This window comes from Tamandua tetradactyla, chromosome 13 (genome assembly GCF_023851605.1).
Source record: "Tamandua tetradactyla isolate mTamTet1 chromosome 13, mTamTet1.pri, whole genome shotgun sequence".
Taxonomy (NCBI): Eukaryota; Metazoa; Chordata; class Mammalia; order Pilosa; family Myrmecophagidae; genus Tamandua; species Tamandua tetradactyla.
The window spans coordinates 54,723,653-54,743,971 of NC_135339.1; the positions used below are offsets into that span (position 1 = coordinate 54,723,653).

Genomic DNA, 20,319 nt, shown 5'->3' on the forward strand with positions numbered 1-20,319 from the left:
CTTATCCTGCCCAGTAGGTGGCGCTCGTGGCACACGTTTGTCTCACGTGTTTGGAAGGGATCCCTCTGGTCACCGTTCTCCGCGGCCTTGGAATTTCCGATCCAATTCTCTCAGTTGGTCCGGGGGGCCGCGCGTGGTGGGGGCGTCAGCTGCCGCGGCTTGAGGGGACCCTGTGGCTCCTTTATAAATGCCCCTATTGGTGTTTGGTTGGACCCAGTCCCTGCCACTGTCGGAAATTCCCTCCTCTCCCTGGAGGGGCGTCAGTCGCCGGCCGCCGCAGCCCGGAGAACTCTCCACCGGACCAGGAAGCCTCCCACAGGGGAGGGGCGTCGGTCGCCGGCCACCGCGGCCTGGGGAATTGGCCACCGGACCAGGAAGCCGCCCGCAGGGGAGGGGCGCTGGTTGCCGGCCACCGCGGCTTGGGTAGCACTCTGATCCGAGACTCGTAGCCGGTCCAGGAAGCTGCCCACAAAAGAGGGGCACCGGCCACCACGGCTTGGGAACCTTGCCTCTCCGAGGGTGTCAGCCGGCCCGGGAAGGTGGGAGGGAGGTGCTCCGGCCGCCAGCTGCCGCAGCTTGGGGAATCGCGCGCCGCTCGGGGATCTCACCGCTGCAGAGTCTTGCAGTCAGTCTAGCCAGCCCAGACTGGGGTACGCTGTGTGTCCATTCCCTGCCGTGGCCCCGGGAGCTGTTCTGCACTGTTTCTGTTCACGTAGTAGTTGCTCTGGAGGAGGAACTAAGGCACGCGTACCTTACTAACCCGCCATCTTGGCCGCTCTGGTACTGGTTCTTATATTTAGGTCTCTGATCCACTTTGAGTTAATTTTTGTATGGGGCGTAAGGTAAGGAATCTCTTTCATTCTTTTGGCTATTAATATCCAGTTCTCCCATGCCTATTTATTGAAAAGAGTGTTTTGTCCCAGTTTAGTGGATTTGGGGACCTTGTCGAAGATCAGTTGACCATCAATTTAGTAGTCTATTTTTGTACTTTTGATTAGATTCCCTTGGTCAATACTGCTATCTTTCTGCCAGTACCATGCTTTTTAGACCATTGTATCTTTATTGTAAGCTTAAAAATCAGGAAATGTTAATCTTGCCACTCCATTCTTTCTTTTTTAGGAATTGTACAACTTCAGTTTTGCTTTCTTCCTTGACCTATGGTCTATTGTTTAGATGTATATTGGTTAATTTTCAGTTACTTGGGGAATTTTTGGTTATCTTTTTTTTTTCTTACTGATTAGTTGCTTAATTTTTACTGTTAACAGAGAACCTATTCAGAATGATTTTACTATTTGAATTTTGTTGAGGCTTTTTTATATCACCCAGCATATGAGTTGGTAAATGTTCCATGTTGATTTGAAAAGAATGTGATAAGTGTCATTGTTGGATACAAGGTGAGTGTGTGTGTGTGTGTGTATATATATATATGTACATAAACATACACATATACTTAAAATTTGCTGATATTTCTTAGTTTTACCTTTATAATCAGTTATTTTTGATATCTTTAAATGAGACATTATAACAACAGTTTTCAATGTATAATGTCATATATTACAATTCATTAGCAATGCTCAAGTCTATATTATGAAACAAATTCCAAAGAAAATTTTAGGAATAACTGCTAAAACAATTAAGCTGAATAACCACACAGTGCTAAAGCTCTATAATATATGTGTGTAATACATGGAATAGCAACCCAAATATGTGTCCATATGTTCATTTTAATGCTAAAATTTTTATATTCTTTGTACAATCTCTGTGAGTATGATTGTTCTCTGTTCAAAATATAGTTCAATTAAATTATTTTTCAAGTAGATTAAAAAAATTCTTTTCAAGCAAAGAGCTTTTATGGTCGATAAAACTGCAAGGAAAAGAAGTGTAAGACCTTTGTTGATATGTTAAAGAGGATTCATGGAAAAGGAAGGTGAAGAAATAGTAAGGGATTGTGCTGGTTTGAAATGATGTATATATCCTAGAAAAGCCATGTTTTAATCCTAATCCCATTTTGTAAAGGCAGCCATTTCTTCTAATCCCTATTCAGAATTGTATGCCTAAAACTATGATTAGATCATCTCCCTGGAGATTTATTTAATCAAGAGTGGTTGTTAAACTAGATTAGGTGACAGCATGTCTCCACCCATTTGGGTGGGTCTTGATTAGTTTCTGAAGTCCTATAAAAGCGGAAACATTTTGGAGAATGATAGAGATTCAGAGAAAGCAGAGAATGCTGTAGTACCACGAAGTAGAGAGCCCACGAGCCAGCGATCTTTGGAGATAAAGAAGGAAAATGCCTCCCGGGAGCTTCATGAAACCAGAAGCCAGGAGAGAAAGCTAGCAGATGATGCTGTGTTTGCCATGTGCCCTTTCAGATGAGAGAGAAGCCTTGACTATATTCACCAGGTCTCTTCTCACTTGAGAGAGAAACCTTGAACTTCATTGGCCTTCTTGAACCAAGGTATCTTTCTCTGGATGTCTTTGATTGGACAGTTCTATAGACGTGCTTTAATTGGGACACTGTCCTGGCCTCAGTAAACTAGCAACTTATTAAATTCCCCTTTTAAAATGCCATTCTGTTTCTGGTATATTGCATTCTGGCAACTAGCAAACTAGAACAGGGATCAACTGAGGAGCCTTTGAACTCATAATTTCTGATTGGAGAAAGCAGTCTCTAAGCTGGAAGATTGGCAAAGGGGGCTTGAAAAACAAAGCATAGTAATATTCTGACCAACCATGTTTTTTACTTGGCCTCAGAAGGAAAAATTGCAATTGGAGGGGCTTTTTAGAAGTTCAGACAGGGAAGAACCCATGACAGGACAGGAAATAGAGGTAGGTACTACAGCTTGAAGTCAGGTTCAGAGGCCCCCACCGAGAGCACCTGGAAGTGAGGAGAAGCCTGTCACCAGATGCCATGGGCCACTTTGAGGGATATGATCTGGAGCTGGCTCAGAGGAGTCAAAACTATATCAAGATGAGCTTTAACACTGGTATGTTTTCCATCACTGAAACAGATGGCTTTTGCAAGGCATAGGAGCTGGACCAAAAATATTAGCCTGAAGTTCATGAACTCTTCAGGAATTCTTGGATAGACTAGGAAATAAGTGATTTCATAACATTCATTGTTTACAAAACATTTTGTGCATGTATGTTTGTAGATGTTTCATAGCTTAAATCAAATTCTCACAGGGGTCATGGCCTCCAAATGTTAAGATATCCTGTCCTAAGTTCACAGGTTATAAACTGGTGGTCTGTGTACTGCAAGAAGACAGAATTTGTAAGACCATTGTGTTATGGCTGCAGAACATTTAAAAGGCACGTGAGTCTGGCTGGTCTGAGGTCCACGTACAAGCAGCTTAGTACCTATTTTAAATAAACCCACTTTAAGCAATTATATAACCATATCCCTGTCTCCCCACCATCCCGTCCCCCGCCTCCTCTTAGGCATTTGAATTAGTAACCATTGTGCCAACACAGTTCTGGTGGTATTGGAATAATCGCAGTGGTCTTGTTCAAATCACAGGAATGTGGGAATGTCTGGGGTGGTACCTGGGAAATTAATTTTATAAAACTCTCTATCACATTACTACTCAAAGGGTGGTATGCAGACTAGCAACATTGGCATTGCCAGCAGCTTGTAAGAAATACAGAATCTCAGAGCCATCCCTTCAACCATCAAACCTACTAAATAAGAATCTGCATTTTAACAAGATCATCAGATGCTTTGTATGTGCATTGAAGTTTGAAAAATACTGCAGTAGTCTTTAGAAACTACTAGCCTAAAGTTTCTTTCTCTAATTTTCTCTCTGATAAAAGAGAATTCTAATTAAGGTATAAGACCATTTCCCTAGATATACTGAGTTGTTTCAAAACATGTTATACATACTTTCACAGTAAAAAAAAAAAAAACTGTGTCATAGCTTTAAAATAAAGTGGCATTATTGTTTAGCTACTGTCCTTCTGGGAGATGAATATATACATTAAAATATTCAAAGAAGTAAACTTGAGAAAACAGAAACATTTAGATTAACATGCATTTCCTAGGATTAAGTGCTAATCTCTTTTTAAATTTACCTTCAGTTTTTCTTGATTCTCTTAGAAGAGGCAACTTCAAACTTCAAAGAGCATAGCTCTACCGTAGTATCGACTGTGGGCAGCGTTCTTTGCTTAGCTGCTTGAGATGTCAGAGGACCCTGCCTCTCCCCTCACAGCATTGAGTAGATGTTCTTCAATTACCCAATTCAAGGCAAAAACAAAACAAAACTATAGACGGTCAGCATGGGCTTGTCCCAACTCCATTTTTCCCCAACCCCCTCTCTGTCTATCCCCATTTGAAGGGCATGATGGCATTTTGGTTCTCTTCTTTTCCATGATTAGAACAAGACCCCACAGGGATATGAAGCAGATGTTTTCTTGCTATACATCATTCTAATCAGAATATAATTTACTGGTTCCATTATCAGTCAAGAAGCTGCAGTTTTCCCTCTTTTGCTTCTCTAATTCTCTTTGCTCTCTCACTCATTTTTAATGAGCAGCTAATATTAAATGAATTAATTTAACCACCTTTTGTATTTTACAATTTCTGTCTTCTTCCTGCAGCAGGTTCAAGGCTGCTTTTCACAAGGGATTTGTCCTTTCCTTTTCTGAGCATGTGGAAGAGACAATTTTTAAATATAACCTACCACAGTGGTTCCTTCGCAGATGCTCATCCAAGCTGCTCTGTTTGCCAGGGCAATACCAGAGCCAGTGCACCCATGTGCTCTAGAACGTTTCCCACCAGAAGAAAGAAAATCGTTATTTAGTCATGAAAGCAAACTCTGGGACACTGCAAATTAATTGGAAAGTCAACATAGGTGGTTACAGTAAAGGTAGGATTCCTTTTTAAAATTTCTTGTAACTTTAAATATATATATATGTTGATAATTGTGGTGGTAGAAATAATGGTCCTCCAACAGTGTCTACTTTCCTAGTCCCCAGAATCTGTGAATATGTTACCTTATGTGGAGAATGCGACTTTGCTGATGTGATTAAATTGAGGCTCTTGAAATGGGGTTATTATCTTGGATTATCCAGGTGAAACCAATGTAATAATCCCAAGGCTCCCTGATGGATACAAGAGGTTGCAGTAATTGTGAGGAAGGGGTCACAAGCCAGGGAATGCAGGTGGCCTTGAGAAGCTGACAAGGAAAAGAAATAGATTCTCCCCCGGAGCCTCTAGAAGAAAACAGTCCCACCAACACCTTGATTTTAGGCCAGTGGTACTAATTTTGGACTTCAGACTTCCAGAGCTGTTAAAGAATAAATGTCCATTAAGTTTGTGATAATTTGTTACAGCACCAAGAAGAACACGGATACAGGTATTTCATTAACTATTTATATTAAAATTTTATATAGATCATTTTTAATACAAAAAATAGGTGTAAAAATCTTCAGTTTTACTTGACTAAACTACACAATCAAGCTTTTTTTTTGTCTTTCGCCTTTCATTACCTTTATTGACACCATTATCAACATGGTGTGTTTTTAGAAATAATTACTAATCTCTAAGGGCTATAGATTATGATTCAGTCTGAGTTTATGGTGTTTCACCTCCAGTTCTGGAGCACTGCATTGTAATTAGATGGCAATTTCTCAGTAGTGACTGCTTATCTATTTGCTTTTGAGAGTGAAAAGTTGTATGTTGAAATTTTTGTTCTGCCACTTTTTAATTTGCAACTTTAGGCAAGAGCTTAACTTTACTAAGCTTTGAATTACTTATGTGTAAAATAGGGATCATAGGAGCATAATGAAAACTATATGACATAATATACATGAAGTGCTTAGCACAGTTCCCACTACAAAGAAACTGCTACCTACTCAGTAAATGGTAGCCGTAATTGCTTGGTGAAGATTGTAGTGAACTTGGGTATAACACACTGATATTTTTGCATTATGATTACATCTGGGCCACATCTGACATTTTAGCATGTATAAACCTGGACAGCTTTTTCAGTTCCATCAGTCAGCTGAAAATAGTCATCTTATGGGGGAGGACAAATGGTATTTTAAGAGTAAGAGCTCTTATTCTCATTTGAAAACACAGTATTCTCCCAGGAATGAAATGTGTATCCAGCTCTGTTTTACATGAGACAAAAACAACTGCACAATGTACTGAGACATACTCAATGTGTGGGAGGTAATTCTTTCTTATGATTTTATTAATCTCCTTGCAATAGATAGCATTCTGACTGAGTTCTTAGAAAATTGAATGACTCGAAAGTTTTTGATGCAAAAAAAAATGTGTTTTGTGAAAATATTAGATATAACTGTGCTGTGTGCTAACTGAGCTCTGCTTAATTTTAACAGCATTTTTATATTTTCTCTCATTTGAAATATTGCGATAAAACATTCACTTGCCTATAATAAATTCACTTATTGCTCATTTCTGAAACGTGGGCATAAATATTCACCTCCAATCTAGAGAGAGAGAGAGATGTGAGGAGGCTAGGAAAGCAAGAAGCTGAAAGCAAAACACCTGGAAGGGAAGGCAGAGTCAAGCATATGCAGGTGCCTTGCCATGAGGCAGAGGAGCTAAGGATTCTTGATAGCAGTCTTCAGGAAGAAAGCATCGCCTTCATGATGCCTTGATTTAGACATTCTCATGGCCTCAACTGTAAGCTAATAAATTTTCATTGTTTAAGCCAATTGATTTAATGGTATTTGCTGGAGCAGCCTAGGAAACTAAAACAAGCACCAAATTGAGACTTCCTCCTAAATATCATATTATTATGGGATTCAATACTACTTAACGCTTGGCCTGCATATTTCCTAAATCATTTTGTCATCCCTAGTGGCATACATCCTATGCTTTGAGGATCAGTTTGATAATTTCAGGGGCCTCATCTAAGGGTCAACAAAGACATCTCAACCCCCAAATGTTGTCAAGTTACAGTAAAGGCAGATATGCTCATATGGAAAGGAAGTTCTTTCTAAGGGAATTCATGGTGGTGATGGTGACAGTTTCTCTGCCAGGGAAATGCACCATGGGGACTGATACTCCTCATGATGTAATGGAAACAGGAAACATTTCTCTGAGCAGTGGCAATGGCTGGACTCCCGTCTGGGAGTTCAATAGCCAGGAGCCCACTGTTTGAACAAATACGAGAAATGTACAGATACTTTCTATGTGAAAAAGAAATTTTGCAAAGATCCATTGTTGACTTGGCTTAATTTTATTGTAATGTTATTTAAGCATGCAGAAACATATAGTTCTTATGTAAAATTCAAAATTTTGAAAAAAATTTATGAAATATTTATGTCATAGAAAATGGACTAAAATAATTAGCTGGATGATTTTGTTTTGCTGAAATCATTGTTTGCCATAATATTATATATGACTGCTGTGGCACAGGCTATTTTGAATTTGAGGTACCTATAACAGAGGATGTCTTACAATGATTCCTAAATTATACTTAAACATCAAAGATGTGAGAGATGGGGGGGAGAGTTGGGAAAAGAGGAGGAAACCAGTGTGTAGCAAGAAGACCAGTGAGAGTTTGATCAGCAGGCAGGTAAGTTTTAGAGTGTTTTTTAGAAGCAAAGGTGGATGAGATAAGTGATGTAACCCTGGCTGCTCAGCACACTCAGACCTCTTGCTGGAAAGGAGGGAGCTGGCTGGGACCATGTCTAAAGTAGCTACTTGTGAGGGACATGAGGAAATGTATTATGGCAACAGACCAATAGATGGCCTGGTAATTCATAAACAAGTCTGAGAGTTGATGACAAATCACATGTGGGGGTGATAATGACTAATGGAGAAGAGGTACATTTTGAGGGATTAATGTGGCCATGGCTTGGAGGTTTGAAGATGGATGCTCTTAGACATAAGATCTGGCCTCCAGGAAACTAACTGGGTATAGGGAAAACCTTTAGTCTTTGAGATGAACTAGAAGGTGATTGGGATTGGTAACTGGTACAGAAGACAAAGCAGGCAGTCATACATTACAGAAGGATCTGTCAGCCACACAAGCCTGAGCCCTACCTGCTGCTCGTGGTGTGAGGGGATGTGGGTATGAGGTGGTTCCTAATGGACCACCAGGTCTACTTCTCTTTGTCCCAGGGTGTGATGTGATAACGCCAGTAGGAGATACTTATTATTAGAGTTAGCCAAGACTCTGATGGGTTCTGAGAATTCCTGATAGTCAGTAGTATGATTAAAAAATGCAAATAGTTCTGGGAGTACATTTACACTAAGAATCACTTAGATTTACTTGAGCTGTACTATGTGCTAAGTACTGTGCTCACCCCTTCACATGCTTGATTTCATAAAATTATTACAACAGCTTTAGCATGTAACTACAATCATCATTTCCCTTTACAAACTAGGTCTGAAAATCAGAATTCAGACCCAGTTTGTTTCACCTTCATGGCCTGGGTTCTGAAACTACTTGGCTATATTACCTCTACAAGTCCTGAAGCTCTCAGAATCGATCTCAGTAGTTGTGGTAGACAGTAATTAGGGAGAGGCAGACTTGGGGCTTGGCTGCCTCCCACTGATAAATGCTCTTTCTTGGCCCTAGCACTGAGCAGATTTGTGGGTATCCACATTGTTAGGGACCAGGGATGATTTTTGTATTCCTTTCCTGTATCTTTACCATAGCTCATTTGGCATATGTCAGGCTGCTTCCCTTTTGTCACTGGGCTGTGATGACCACGGACATAGGAATCTATTGCCTCAGTGAGGAGTCCCTGAAATGTTATCACAATGCAATAAGCAAGCTGTACAGTGTTACACATTCCTTTAAAAAATTGGTGACAAACTCAGGGGAGAGGACTGAGCAAGTAGATTAGACATTGAAATTCAAAAGTGTCATTGAGAAGGGATGGCAGCACCAGGACAGAAGAACATTTCGAGATGGAATCATTCTAGCAAGAGACTATCACAAATGCACAAGCTACAGAATTCCAAACTGATGCTAGTTGTTAATATTGACACTGGGCTGATTTTCCACTGACCCACTGGATACCTTAATAGAACCAGGTGTTCGTTAACCTAACTAGGACTGCATTTCTCATCCTTGCCATATTTCTGTCCAGCAACAAATCAGAGTAATCCATACATTACTTTCGACAGGTGAGCAGTTGAATAATTATGATCACGAGCACAACCTGCATACCAGAGTAGGCTTGTGTAGATCAGTGATTCTCAATCCTGGCTACACATTAGAATCACCTTGGGAGCTTTTGGAAACTATAAATACTTTGGCTGCACCCCCAGATGTTCTGATTTAATTGGAGCCCAGGCATAAGTAGATTTTTAAAGCTCCCCAGGTGATTTTAAAAGTACAGCCAAGGTTGAGAACCTTTGTGTGAATCATTCTAAGCATTCCTTTCTTTGATTTTTCAGGGAAGAGTTTCTTTAGCAACATGGCCTTGAATTAGAAACTTGGGTGGAAAATTCTGGTTGGGAGGTTGGGCTGGAACATTTTCATTCTGACCATTTCTAGATTATGCCTTTGCTGCCTGAGCTCACGAGTCCCTTCTACCACAGAGGGTCCATCGCCTTGGCAGGGAAAACCATTAGGCCCTGCAAGATATAAAAGAGATGGAGGTTAGATCCCATAATGCCTGTCACATGGTAGATGCTTATTACATGTTTGTAATGTTACATGTAATTATTACATGAATGCAAGAGGAGAGTTTATTCACTTTGTAATTTTTTTATGCTTAATTCTCCCTTCTGTCTATGAAAAACCAAAAAATTTTCTTATTCTTTTTGTATCTGTATTAATTAATGTAATAACTAGTGACTATTACTTTATTTTTGCAACTTTTTCTGGAATGAACTTATGATGTAAATATATTCAATCCAACAAATATTTATCGAAGAACCATTGTGTGTCATACAGTATGGTGAATACTGTGGACATTATCTATCCTCTCCAGAACGGTTCACTGTCTTATAGAGGGAGATAAATAGTATTAATAAAATGTGCCAAAGGTTATGGGCATTATCATAGAAGTGTATAAACATTACAGTCAGGTGAAGGAAGGAAGTAGTTATTCCATTATGGCAGACTTGAGGAACCATCATTGTGCAGGGTGAAATCTCAATGTCAAATAGCCACTCCAGAAATCACTGTACTGCTGAGCAGAGTATTTGAGACTATAGAGCTAGACATGGAGATTTTATATACACTCACAAACTGTTTTTTTTTCCTTGAGTGAAGCCACTTAGCTGGTGTCTGACTTTGTGTAAAACAAGGTCTGCGCACTAATCATTCAAATCATTTTGTTCTTAGCACAAAGTGGCTGTAATTTCATGCAGAGCTGTCTCCTTTCACAGCCACAAGCAAGCAGTTGCCTTGGTAACAGCATTTGGAAAGGACAAAGGCCTGGAGAACTTTCCTCAAGACAGTTAAACTGTGTGGAGGGGCTCTCCCTCAACTGTGCTTACCCCTTTATCTGCCTCAATCTCTCATCTTAGAGGTAGAGTGGGACAGAGGGTGGTAAATTGGTGCCATGACTGAGCCACGCAATGGAGAAGAGGAATTGGAAGGAACCTTAGAGGAGATTTGATTCAAGGAACCTTTTTTCTGAGATTCTTGAGAGATGGCATGAACAATGATAGGCAGCTCACTACTTAGCGAGCAGTCTTACATTTTGGCTGGTTCTGACGGTTAGAGTTCTTTCATGAAGTACAGAAACAAATTTTACTTTGAGATGACAATTCTATGAAATCAGCTTCCTTTGAAACATCTGCTCTCTGGTCTTAACTCTGCCTATTGCAGTAACAGAGTATACCTGGTCTCTTTTCTCTAGGACAATCCATCAACTATTTGGAGACAGGAGCCACATTCCTTCTGAGGCTTCTCTTTTTTCCTCTCTAGTTGCTTTATTATTCATTATGTGTGATGTGGCTTAAAGATCATTCAGCATCTTCTGTGCTTCTTACTAGATTTTTTTCCTCAGTTTTTCCATCTCTTTCTTATTATGGGATTCCCAGGACTGGACACATTACATATGTGGTCTGGTCGTGCAGGATATAGAATAATCATCACTTCTCTGGATTGGAATATTAATAGTCTATATTTTGTCTAAGAATTAATAAACCCCTCCAAAATCACATCACATAGCTTGCTGTATCAGAAGAAAGGAGTAGATTGGAATATTTTACTCATTTGTGACCAGGAAATCATATCTTCTACATTATTGGAAAGAGGTAGGCAGATGATTTTGTAAAAAACATAAATTCATGTGACATTATTGCTCACAGTTTTCAGTGTATTTTACGTGGAATGCCTTGATATATGTACTAAATAGTATGCTTGATGGTTAAAGCATCTTAGCCTTGTTTTTCTGATAAATATAGTCCTTCAATTGTTGACCATAAGGAGTCTGTCTGCTCTGTGACTTATTGATAGAATGTCAATAAGGGATTTGCGACAAGATACAAAGCAGAGTAATACTTAACTTCTAATTCCATGGTCAGTAGGGTTACTTTCTCTTTAAAAAGAAATCAAGGAAGTGAACTGGGAGAGGAGTGACATGGGGTTTCCTCTCCATACTCAAGTTGAAGACCAGGATGGGGAAATGGAGCCATTTTTCTCTTCCTCAACTTGTACCTCTTCAATATGGGAGATAGTGAAGATGGGGAAAGAACTTGGAATTTAGAATTAGATACACCTGAGACTGAAGTCTGACTCCAGGAGGTGCCAGTTATTATCTCTCTTAAGAAAGCTAATTCCCACATGTAGAGTGTTGATGATGACCCCTGATATATTTTAGTTGAAGTTGAAATGAGATAATATATATAGAACAACTAGTTTAGTGACTGGCCTGAGTGGACACTCAAATATTAGCTTCCCTTTCTTTAAGGATTTCTGTGAGATAAGTCAAGCACCAAATTGCCAATTGAGGCTATTTTTGAAGAATCTGATTTGCCTTATCTACTAGTGAGCATAAGAATACATTTGCTTTCCTGAATATAATAAGCTTAAAATCCAGTGAGGGGGACAAAAATCTCATAAAAGATGTATCCAAAATACCAGAAGAATGTAGAATAAGGAATATTATTCTATTAGTAGTTTAATGTATGGGAGGGTGTTTTTGAAGAAAATCTTGTCTAAGTTAGTCCTTGAAGAGCAAGTAGAAGTTTGATTGACAGAAATCGTAGGAAAATCCATAATCCAAGTGGAAGAAGTGACAGGACATAAGGAGATATAGTGGCTGTGAGAGAATAGGGAACCCTTTGGGCCTGTCAGGAATAGGTCTCCAGGCATTTATATGATATTATTGAATCCTCATACCAGCTACTGAGAAAGTTATTTTCTTCTGTTTCTGTGCTGCTGGCTATCGTTTACTGAGAACTTCCTTTGTGCCAGACATGCATTAATGTATTTACAGGTGGTCTCAGCCCTCAGGCAGCCAGGTGAAGTAGATGCTATTATTAGCCTCATTTCACAGATGAAAGAAATTAAGTTTAAAGCCATTAAGCAATTTGTCAAAGGTCAAAGAGCTAGTACGAGAAGCTAAAGTTTGAATCCGGGCAGCCTGGTCTCTGACCCTGCGTATTAAATAACATGGCTAAGTTGTATAGCTAACAAAAAGTAGAATCAGTTTTTCAAGCTAAATCACTCTGGCTCAAAAACCCGTGTTTATTCAACTGTAGAAGCCTAGCTTACAGCCTGGAACAGAAGACCCTCAGTGAGTATTTGTGGAATGACTGGGAAATGAACAGACTGCTTTCAGTAAAAGTAAGTAGACAGCTTGATGTTTCACCATTTGTATTTGTTTTCCAAAATGTAATTTGCTCTCAACAACTTACATTTCATTAGCGGCAAATTAGCGGCAAAAATTGTATATTCATTATTAATATTTCAGAAGAATAACCTCTTTAATTGGAATTAAACATAGATTCATTTGCTTGGAATATGACACAGGGTACTTTTTATTTAAATGATGCATATGATAATAATTATGAACACTTACATAGTGCTTCCTACTTGCTAAATTCTAAATTCATTATACAGATTAATTTAAGTTACCCTATTCTTTTTTTGCATTTTTACCAAATTATGCTTAATGAAAATTATACAATTATGTGAAAGAATATCTGCACTGAAAAAAATCCTACAGGGTTTTTATTGAGAATTTAACTGAAGAGATTTGTTGCCATAGCCATTTCTTTGGAGACAAGAACCTGAAAGAGACTACAGGGGGCTGAGAGTTGTGAAGAGGAGAGGAAACAAACAAGGATATGGCTTGAGACAGAAGAGTGAATCTGGAGGCTTATCTGAAGGTTTCCTGTGATGTACCAAAACACACACACAAAACAAAATCTTAGTAAAATTTTCATTGCAAACCTTGATTTAAAGAGGTCTTGATAGGCAGTTTTTCTTAAATTCCCAAAGGGCTTTTGAATAACAAAGACTCTGGTTTTTTGGGCCAAATCTTGTTATGCGTCATGGATTGTGGTGGTAGCCTGGTTTGGGAAAGGCTTCAAGTATCAATTTTCTCTATTATGTATTTTTTCTTAAGCCAGTCTGCATGCTGAACTCTTCTATTACCTCCACTGTAAACACGAGGAAGCCCAGAAACAGAGAGGTTAAGTAACTTGCTGAAGCCTTACGGTGGTGGAGCCAGGCCCTTAACCACTATGCTAACTGTCTTTATGAAAGGTAACGCCGTTACCCGACAAAGGTTGTGGATTCTTTTGCCCAACGTGCTCAATAACCAATTTCTGAGACATTGGGGTTTCAAAGAGAGAAACAGTTTATTACTAGGCACGTAGTAGGAGAACAGATGGCCTACTGGCCAAAATCTGTTTCCCTGAACTATAATAATTCTGACAGGTTTATTAGAGAAAAAAGATGGGCAGGTTTTAGAATGAGAAGCACAGTGGCCCCAGATGATGTAATTAGAGGTGATCTAATTATTGAGCATGTGCTGGTTGATTACATGTTTACTCACAGAATATATGTAAGCAAATGGTGGAACGAGGTATAAGTGACTTGTAGGTTAAAGTCTAAGCTATTACACATGTCAGGTGGGCCTATTTTGGTTAGATCCAGTCTCAGTTATCAAGATTATTTTGGATCTGTGGTGGATTTGTTCTCAGCAGACCTAAAACTCTTCATTAATAAACATTAGGGGCTGTTTTTAGTGATTACAAGACTCTAAAGCTGAAAAGCTGGAAAACTGAGTACAAATGAAGGTTAATTACCAGGTTTTTACAATCACTTATCCTCTATAAGGGCTGCACAGCTATTATCAGAGATCAAGACAACTAGATTACAATTTAGAGATTTCAGGAATTTCCCTCTGTCTACTCCAATATATCAGAAAGCAAAAAGGAATATCTATATAATGATTCATTAACAAAAATCATCCCTTAAATCCTGATTTCTTGATTACAATGGTACATATTGACAGAGGTTTAACTTTTTCATTGTTGACTTGTTTGGTTTGACTTCTTGAAGATGGAAATAGTGTTGATAATTTGAACACCTTTGGTTTGTCTCTCAATTTTTCTGGTTTTTTGACTAAACTGATCTTGGTGAGTTGGAATCAAGCTCAGCACTCACTATTGTTTTAGAGTATGGTTCCGTCTCTCTGTCCCTGTCAAATAAACTATGAAAATATTCATAACTCTGAAATTTGGGAGCACAGTCCCAAGGTTAAAAAAGAAATCGGTGGCAGAGATTTGCCCTGTATGGTATGGGCATACGTTTTGATCCTGCGCAATTGAGTGAATCTATTTTCCGGAAAGGACAGAAACTTGGTGAAAAGTACTACTTTGGTTCTTTAAAGAATGGATTCTGAGCCAGATAGTCTCTTAATTTTTATTGAGCTTTAGTTTAGAAGTAACAAATATTTGGGGAAATAATGGAATTCTGAGCTTTTTTTTTTAAATGGAAAAAATATTTTGAAGTCATAAGTAGTAAAATATGCAATTGGGAATGCTATTTTTGGGGGTCATTCCTATTAGTTTATCTCTTACACATTTGATTTTTGACCCAAGCAAAGATACATTGGTATATGAGGTGAAGATGCCTCAGAATAGAAAGTCAATATTAGTTTTTGGGCTTGGTGCCTTAGGCAACAGACATTTCCTGTTGAAGGCAGTTCACCTACTCTGGTGAAAGCTCTAAAGGAAGTGAAATTCTGCCACATGTTGCCTGTGGTTGATGAATATTTTATTGCCATTAGGGACAAATTAGTATTGTAAAGCACAGGTCTGTCTGCAACTCCAAGTTCCAGCTCCTTCAGGCTGGGGAATGTGGACAGTAGCTGAAGAGGATATTTGTGTAATATTCTATAGGCTGTTTCTTTGTAGACTTTACATAACAGATTCCAGTGGGTTTGAGGCAGGTGAAGTTTGATCCTTACTGAAACAAGGCTGGTCTGATGAATAGGCCACTCCCTTTCCTGTGGCAATTGGGGCTTGTGGCCAGGGACTTTCTTATAGATGTTCTACATATGGGGCTGGTCTTGGTCTTTCATTCCCATAGCCACAGGGATATGTCCAGAGTCATGTGACTCAGTCCAGGCCCATCTCTGTGATGAGGGAACAAAGTTCTATGGATGGCAGCCCCAATCCAGCATGCCTGGCTTAAATGAGAGAGGAACATTTTCTAAGGGAAACGATGGTGCTAGAGAGATGTAAACAGCAGATACTCACTATAGGTCCAAAGTGTGATAACCGAGTTTGAGCAGGAAAGTGGAAGAGAGAACAAACAAGATTTCTGTTAGAACAAGAAGTGGAAGGTCCCAGTATGCAAATTAAGAATAATTTACCCAACTGTTAATTGTGCTTGTCTTATAGGGATGAAGGACAAAAAAAAAAAAAAGGAAAAAACGGAGGAAATTATCACTTTTTAGGAGATATAACCCTGTGGTGTTTAAATTTCCTACTATATTAATTTATTTTTCAATTGGAAAAAATATCCATTTAAAAAATATTTATTTAGCACCTACTTAGTGTCTAGCACTGAGAATTTAATGGTAAACAGGACAAATATATCCCTAAGGAACTTACTGCAGAATACCTAGAGGAATTCGTGCTGGTGGGTACCCAAACAGCTTTCTGCTCTTCTGTGAAATGTCTAAGATGTATGCAGTTTAGCTTGACAAAAAAAGAATTACTAAATACACTGTGTGTGTATATCCAAAAGAAATGCAGTGTGCATAGATCCAAAAGTTACACATAAATGTTAGCGTCCTTCCCTTTTTCTTATTTTACAAAATTCTTAGAACATTAGTCGTTCCTGAATTAAAATACTAGTACTGAATTATCGTGAAAATGATCTTTTGGAGGATTAGTGGCATGTCCTTTAGCACATAACCATTAAATACATCTAAGAAATGACTTATGCAGAATCAGCAGGTATTTTCTTCCTTAGGGGCCTATGGAGTTGGAGAATAGCAAAAGTAGAAAAAGGAAAGAGGTTGGATTGTCCTGAATATGGACAAGAGGGAGAGTCTGAGGACCTCGGCATCCAAATGTGAGATTTTTGTGGTATGTTACTGATCTGGTATTTTAGGGGTAGATGATAAGTAATTTCTGTACATAGTTAAAATTGCTTTTTTGCACTGAAAACTGTTATTGAAGGCAATAAAAAGCATCACAAGGCAAGTCTAAGGTTAAAGAGAGGTTGGAAATGAGAGTTGATAATTCTGAGGTCAATCCATTAGAATGACTGAGGCAAGAAGTTGAACTCTGAGGGACTGCAAAGGTTCCAGAGAATGTCCAAGGTGGCTCAAAGCCTCACTGTCCAATCAGTGCCTGGGTAGTGAAAAAGGCATGGGAGCAGTGGTTGAAGAATTTTATGTTTGTAGAGAAATTTAGCAAGATGATTAAAAAGGAGTTGCATTTTGTTTTAGAACAAACATACCCGTGCTGCAGTTTAGAATATGGATTGGACTAGAGGTATATCAAGAAGTGGCCTTCTTTCCTATTTGTTATAGGAAAGAAAATTCTACCACTTTTATCCCTGCCTTCCAGACTTGAGGACCTTAAGAACTTCTCTTTAAGAGTGTCCCAGTTGTTTCCCCACAAAGTTTCTATCAACTGCCAGATTTTGGGATTGTTTGGAAAATGCTGGGAAGCAACGTGTTTACTTTGTGAACCATGTATTCCCAATCCCAGTCCCAGGATAATGCCTGAACATTCCTCTGTTTTATTTCCAACATAATGTTTCTATTACACAAACATGTTTTGGGGCCCCGTTTTACATGCCACCATGACAAAGGTACTGGAAGTGAAACATGACATTTCATAGTCTCTTTTTCTCAAAGATCTTCTCTCAGTGTCTCTAATTCTAGCTTTTACAAGTCTATATACTTGTGAGTGTTAAATCATATATATATATATATAAACACATGTATGAAGCACTCAATAGATACACTAATGTTAGCTGTTATTGGTTATAATCATCAACCTCATCATTATCACTTTCTCATTGCAAATCTAGTGTTTAATTATCATGGCAGTCAGAAGAGTATTTCTTGAACCCACAGGACTGCTCAGTGAAAATACCCCTTGAACTGGCAAGCCAGAAAACTCTGACATTGCTGCCTTTGACTGTGCACTTGGGTTTGTTATCAAAGGTGGATTGTCTTCTGTTCCAAGGGCCAAAATGGAGTGGTACATGAACTTTAGATAGTGTTTGGTTGTGATTGATTTATCTACGGTCTCATTTCAAATCGTTCTTTCTCACTTTACCCTGATTCAGGTACACTGGCCTCCTTTGAGATTTTTTAGTCTACAAAGCATTTCCTCCCCAGGATACCACCTATGCTATGCTCTATCTCTGAAATGTCTTGTCTCCAGCTCTTCACATGGCCAACTGGTGCTTTTCAGATATTAGTTTATCTTTCCCCTTGTCCATGCCTTCCCTAAGAATCTTAACTAAGTTGGTCTCTACCTTCATTCTGTATCACAGGACTCTCTTCACCACCTTAACAGTACTTTTCTCAATTTGTAATTAAATGTCCGCGACTTCTCGCTCAGCTTCTGGTCCCCGGCCGGCGGAGGGAACAGGAGGGAGAGAGAGACAGACGCAGACAAATCCGCGCTGGTGAGAAACACAGATCCAAGACACGTAGCAGTTGTAAGCACAGACCTTTACTGGAGTTAAGCTTGCATTCTCTGTTACAGGTTCCGCGCGGGCTAAGATGCCCCGCGGGGGAGCAACCTCTATGCGGCCGTCAGGCACGGCTCCCTGTGGGTCGTCTCCACCCACCCCGTCCGGGTAACCTCTTATATACTGTGCCCAAACCCAATAGGTTAGTGCCACGTATACAGAGGTGATTGGAAGATAGGGTTGGTGGGCGTGTGCGTCATTTGCAAAAGCAGGATGTGAGCGCCATCTTAGCTCACTCGATGGGCGGGGGGAACTCTAGAGCAGGCTGCAGCGTGTCCACTAGGCCAAACCCGGAAAGCGGCTCTCTACAATTAAATACTTATATTGTTAATTCTGTATGAATATACCCTATATTGTTTACCCTGTATGAGGCCATTCACCATCTGATGCCTTCTGGGTTTTCATGTGTTGTGTGCTAGTGTTTGAGAAGAACTTAGAAATGGGCTGGATTTGGGAAATGTCACATGGCATGGATTTGGGAAATGCCCCATGACACAGATTAAAGAAAAATCTTTATTAGGGAAAGGGAAAACTTCAAGGCCAGAATGCAGTAGTAAAACAGAAGCATCTGCTACATGATCCCATAGAGAAGTATGTTGAGGGTAGGAAACGGATGGGCAAGTTTATGTTCTAGTAGAGAGACTCTTTCCCACTAGTCTTTTGAGGATAACAATGAGAGCAACCTCTTCAGTGGGGGAATAATTAAATATTTTGCCACAAGGCAGTCTGAATTTAAATGTCAACTATTTAAAGGAGTGTCTGGGAAAGACTGTTTCCTGAGTACCTTGAGGCTCATGGAAAGTCATAGCATTCTCTGTCCCTGGTTACATAGGGAGCAGGATTTAGGTAAGTCCCTTTGGCTGGGGAAGAGGAATCCTTTTTTTCAATTGGCTCCTTGTCCAGATAACCTAGAGTGATCTCCTCAGGTCACTTTTGGACAATTCTGCTCATTGAGTTGAACCAACATCTGATAATAACTGGAATATAGTAGGTGTTCAATAAATATTTCCTCATTATATAGAAGAACGAACATGAAACAACAATGAAGGAGGCTGAGGATTCTCTGGAAATTAGGGTTTGGGATTACATAGGTTCTAAGAACATATTCTTCTGGGTTATCCACTCATACCTGAAGATCCTAGTTTATATCTCTATTGGGTGAATTTCTTGTATAGCCTAAATACTCATAAAAGAGTTTCCTGGAAACTCATGTGGTTCAGTTCTCTTCCTCTGGGAACTATCCTGGATGCCTTGGTTAAGTTCTACTGGGAGTGATGCCACCACCGTTCTCTAAATACTGTCAGCATAAAACAGACTTCCAGATAGGCGTAACGCCTTGCGATATTTGACAAAAAGTATTGACACTTTCTGGAGCATATACAGTTGCCAAGTATGTATGGAAGCCATTTTTTAGTTTCTGAATATTGTCTGTTTGGATCTGTCCTTCGCAAGCTTCCAAATCCTCCCAGAGATAGCAGAGTTAGTAGGCAACGCAAATTTTACATAAAAGTACTTCAAATTGTTCTTGTACTGTGGCTCATCTAACCAATACTTAAGATAGCTTAAGGCTCACTGGAAACTTGGATATGAATAGCTTGTTTCTACCACCCCCAAGCCTTTTAATGACAGTAAAACACTAGAGCTTTCTAGAGCCAATGACAGGACAGTGTTGAGCCAGCAGTTTGGCAAATAGGAGGTAGGGAATCCTGGAACTAGAAAGACAAAATGGAGAAAAGTGTCCATTGTGAGAAAAAGAGGGAGAGAGAGGGAAAAGAATAGCGAATTTTGTCACAAAGAAGTGTTTTAAAAGGAGGAGACAACAATTCTAGCCAACGTAAACAAAGAGAGACTTTTGTATAAAGATAACAGGTTGTTTCATGGCCAGCAATGGATTGAAACCAGGAATTAGTAACTCAATTGAGACTTTCTCTAGTTTGTTTCTCTGTACACATTTCTTTCTTCTTTCTCTATCCTTTTCAGCTTTCTCTGCTTTCTCGTCAATATGAAGGATAATAGTCATCCATGATAACTTAGTTTTAAATTTATATATTCAAGCCACAGCAGAGACTACCCAGCTCTCTGATATGTACTTCTAAATTCCTACAGGAGGAAATATGACATCTCAGCTTGGGTTATTTTTCCACCTCCAGTCTCATCACAAAGGGTTGAAGATATGGCTCCTACAATAAATATAACT

The 20,319-nt window shown here is 39.3% G+C and overlaps 1 protein-coding gene across 8 annotated transcripts in view; it reads left to right on the top strand.

The window, feature by feature from the left end:
- The window catches only part of LOC143654020 (uncharacterized), a 549,535-nt gene that overhangs the window by 75,052 nt on the left and 454,164 nt on the right, over positions 1–20,319 (top strand). For 3 of the 8 annotated variants that reach the window (XM_077125479.1, XM_077125483.1, XM_077125484.1), the window contains exon 1: positions 4,630–4,865. The exons of the other annotated variants lie outside the window; for them this stretch is intronic. In XM_077125479.1, coding sequence (XP_076981594.1) covers positions 4,802–4,865 — 64 coding nt within the window. In that variant the 5' untranslated portion in view covers positions 4,630–4,801. Of the gene's footprint in view, positions 1–4,629; positions 4,866–20,319 lie in introns of those variants that run through there. 8 annotated transcript variants of the gene reach the window in all.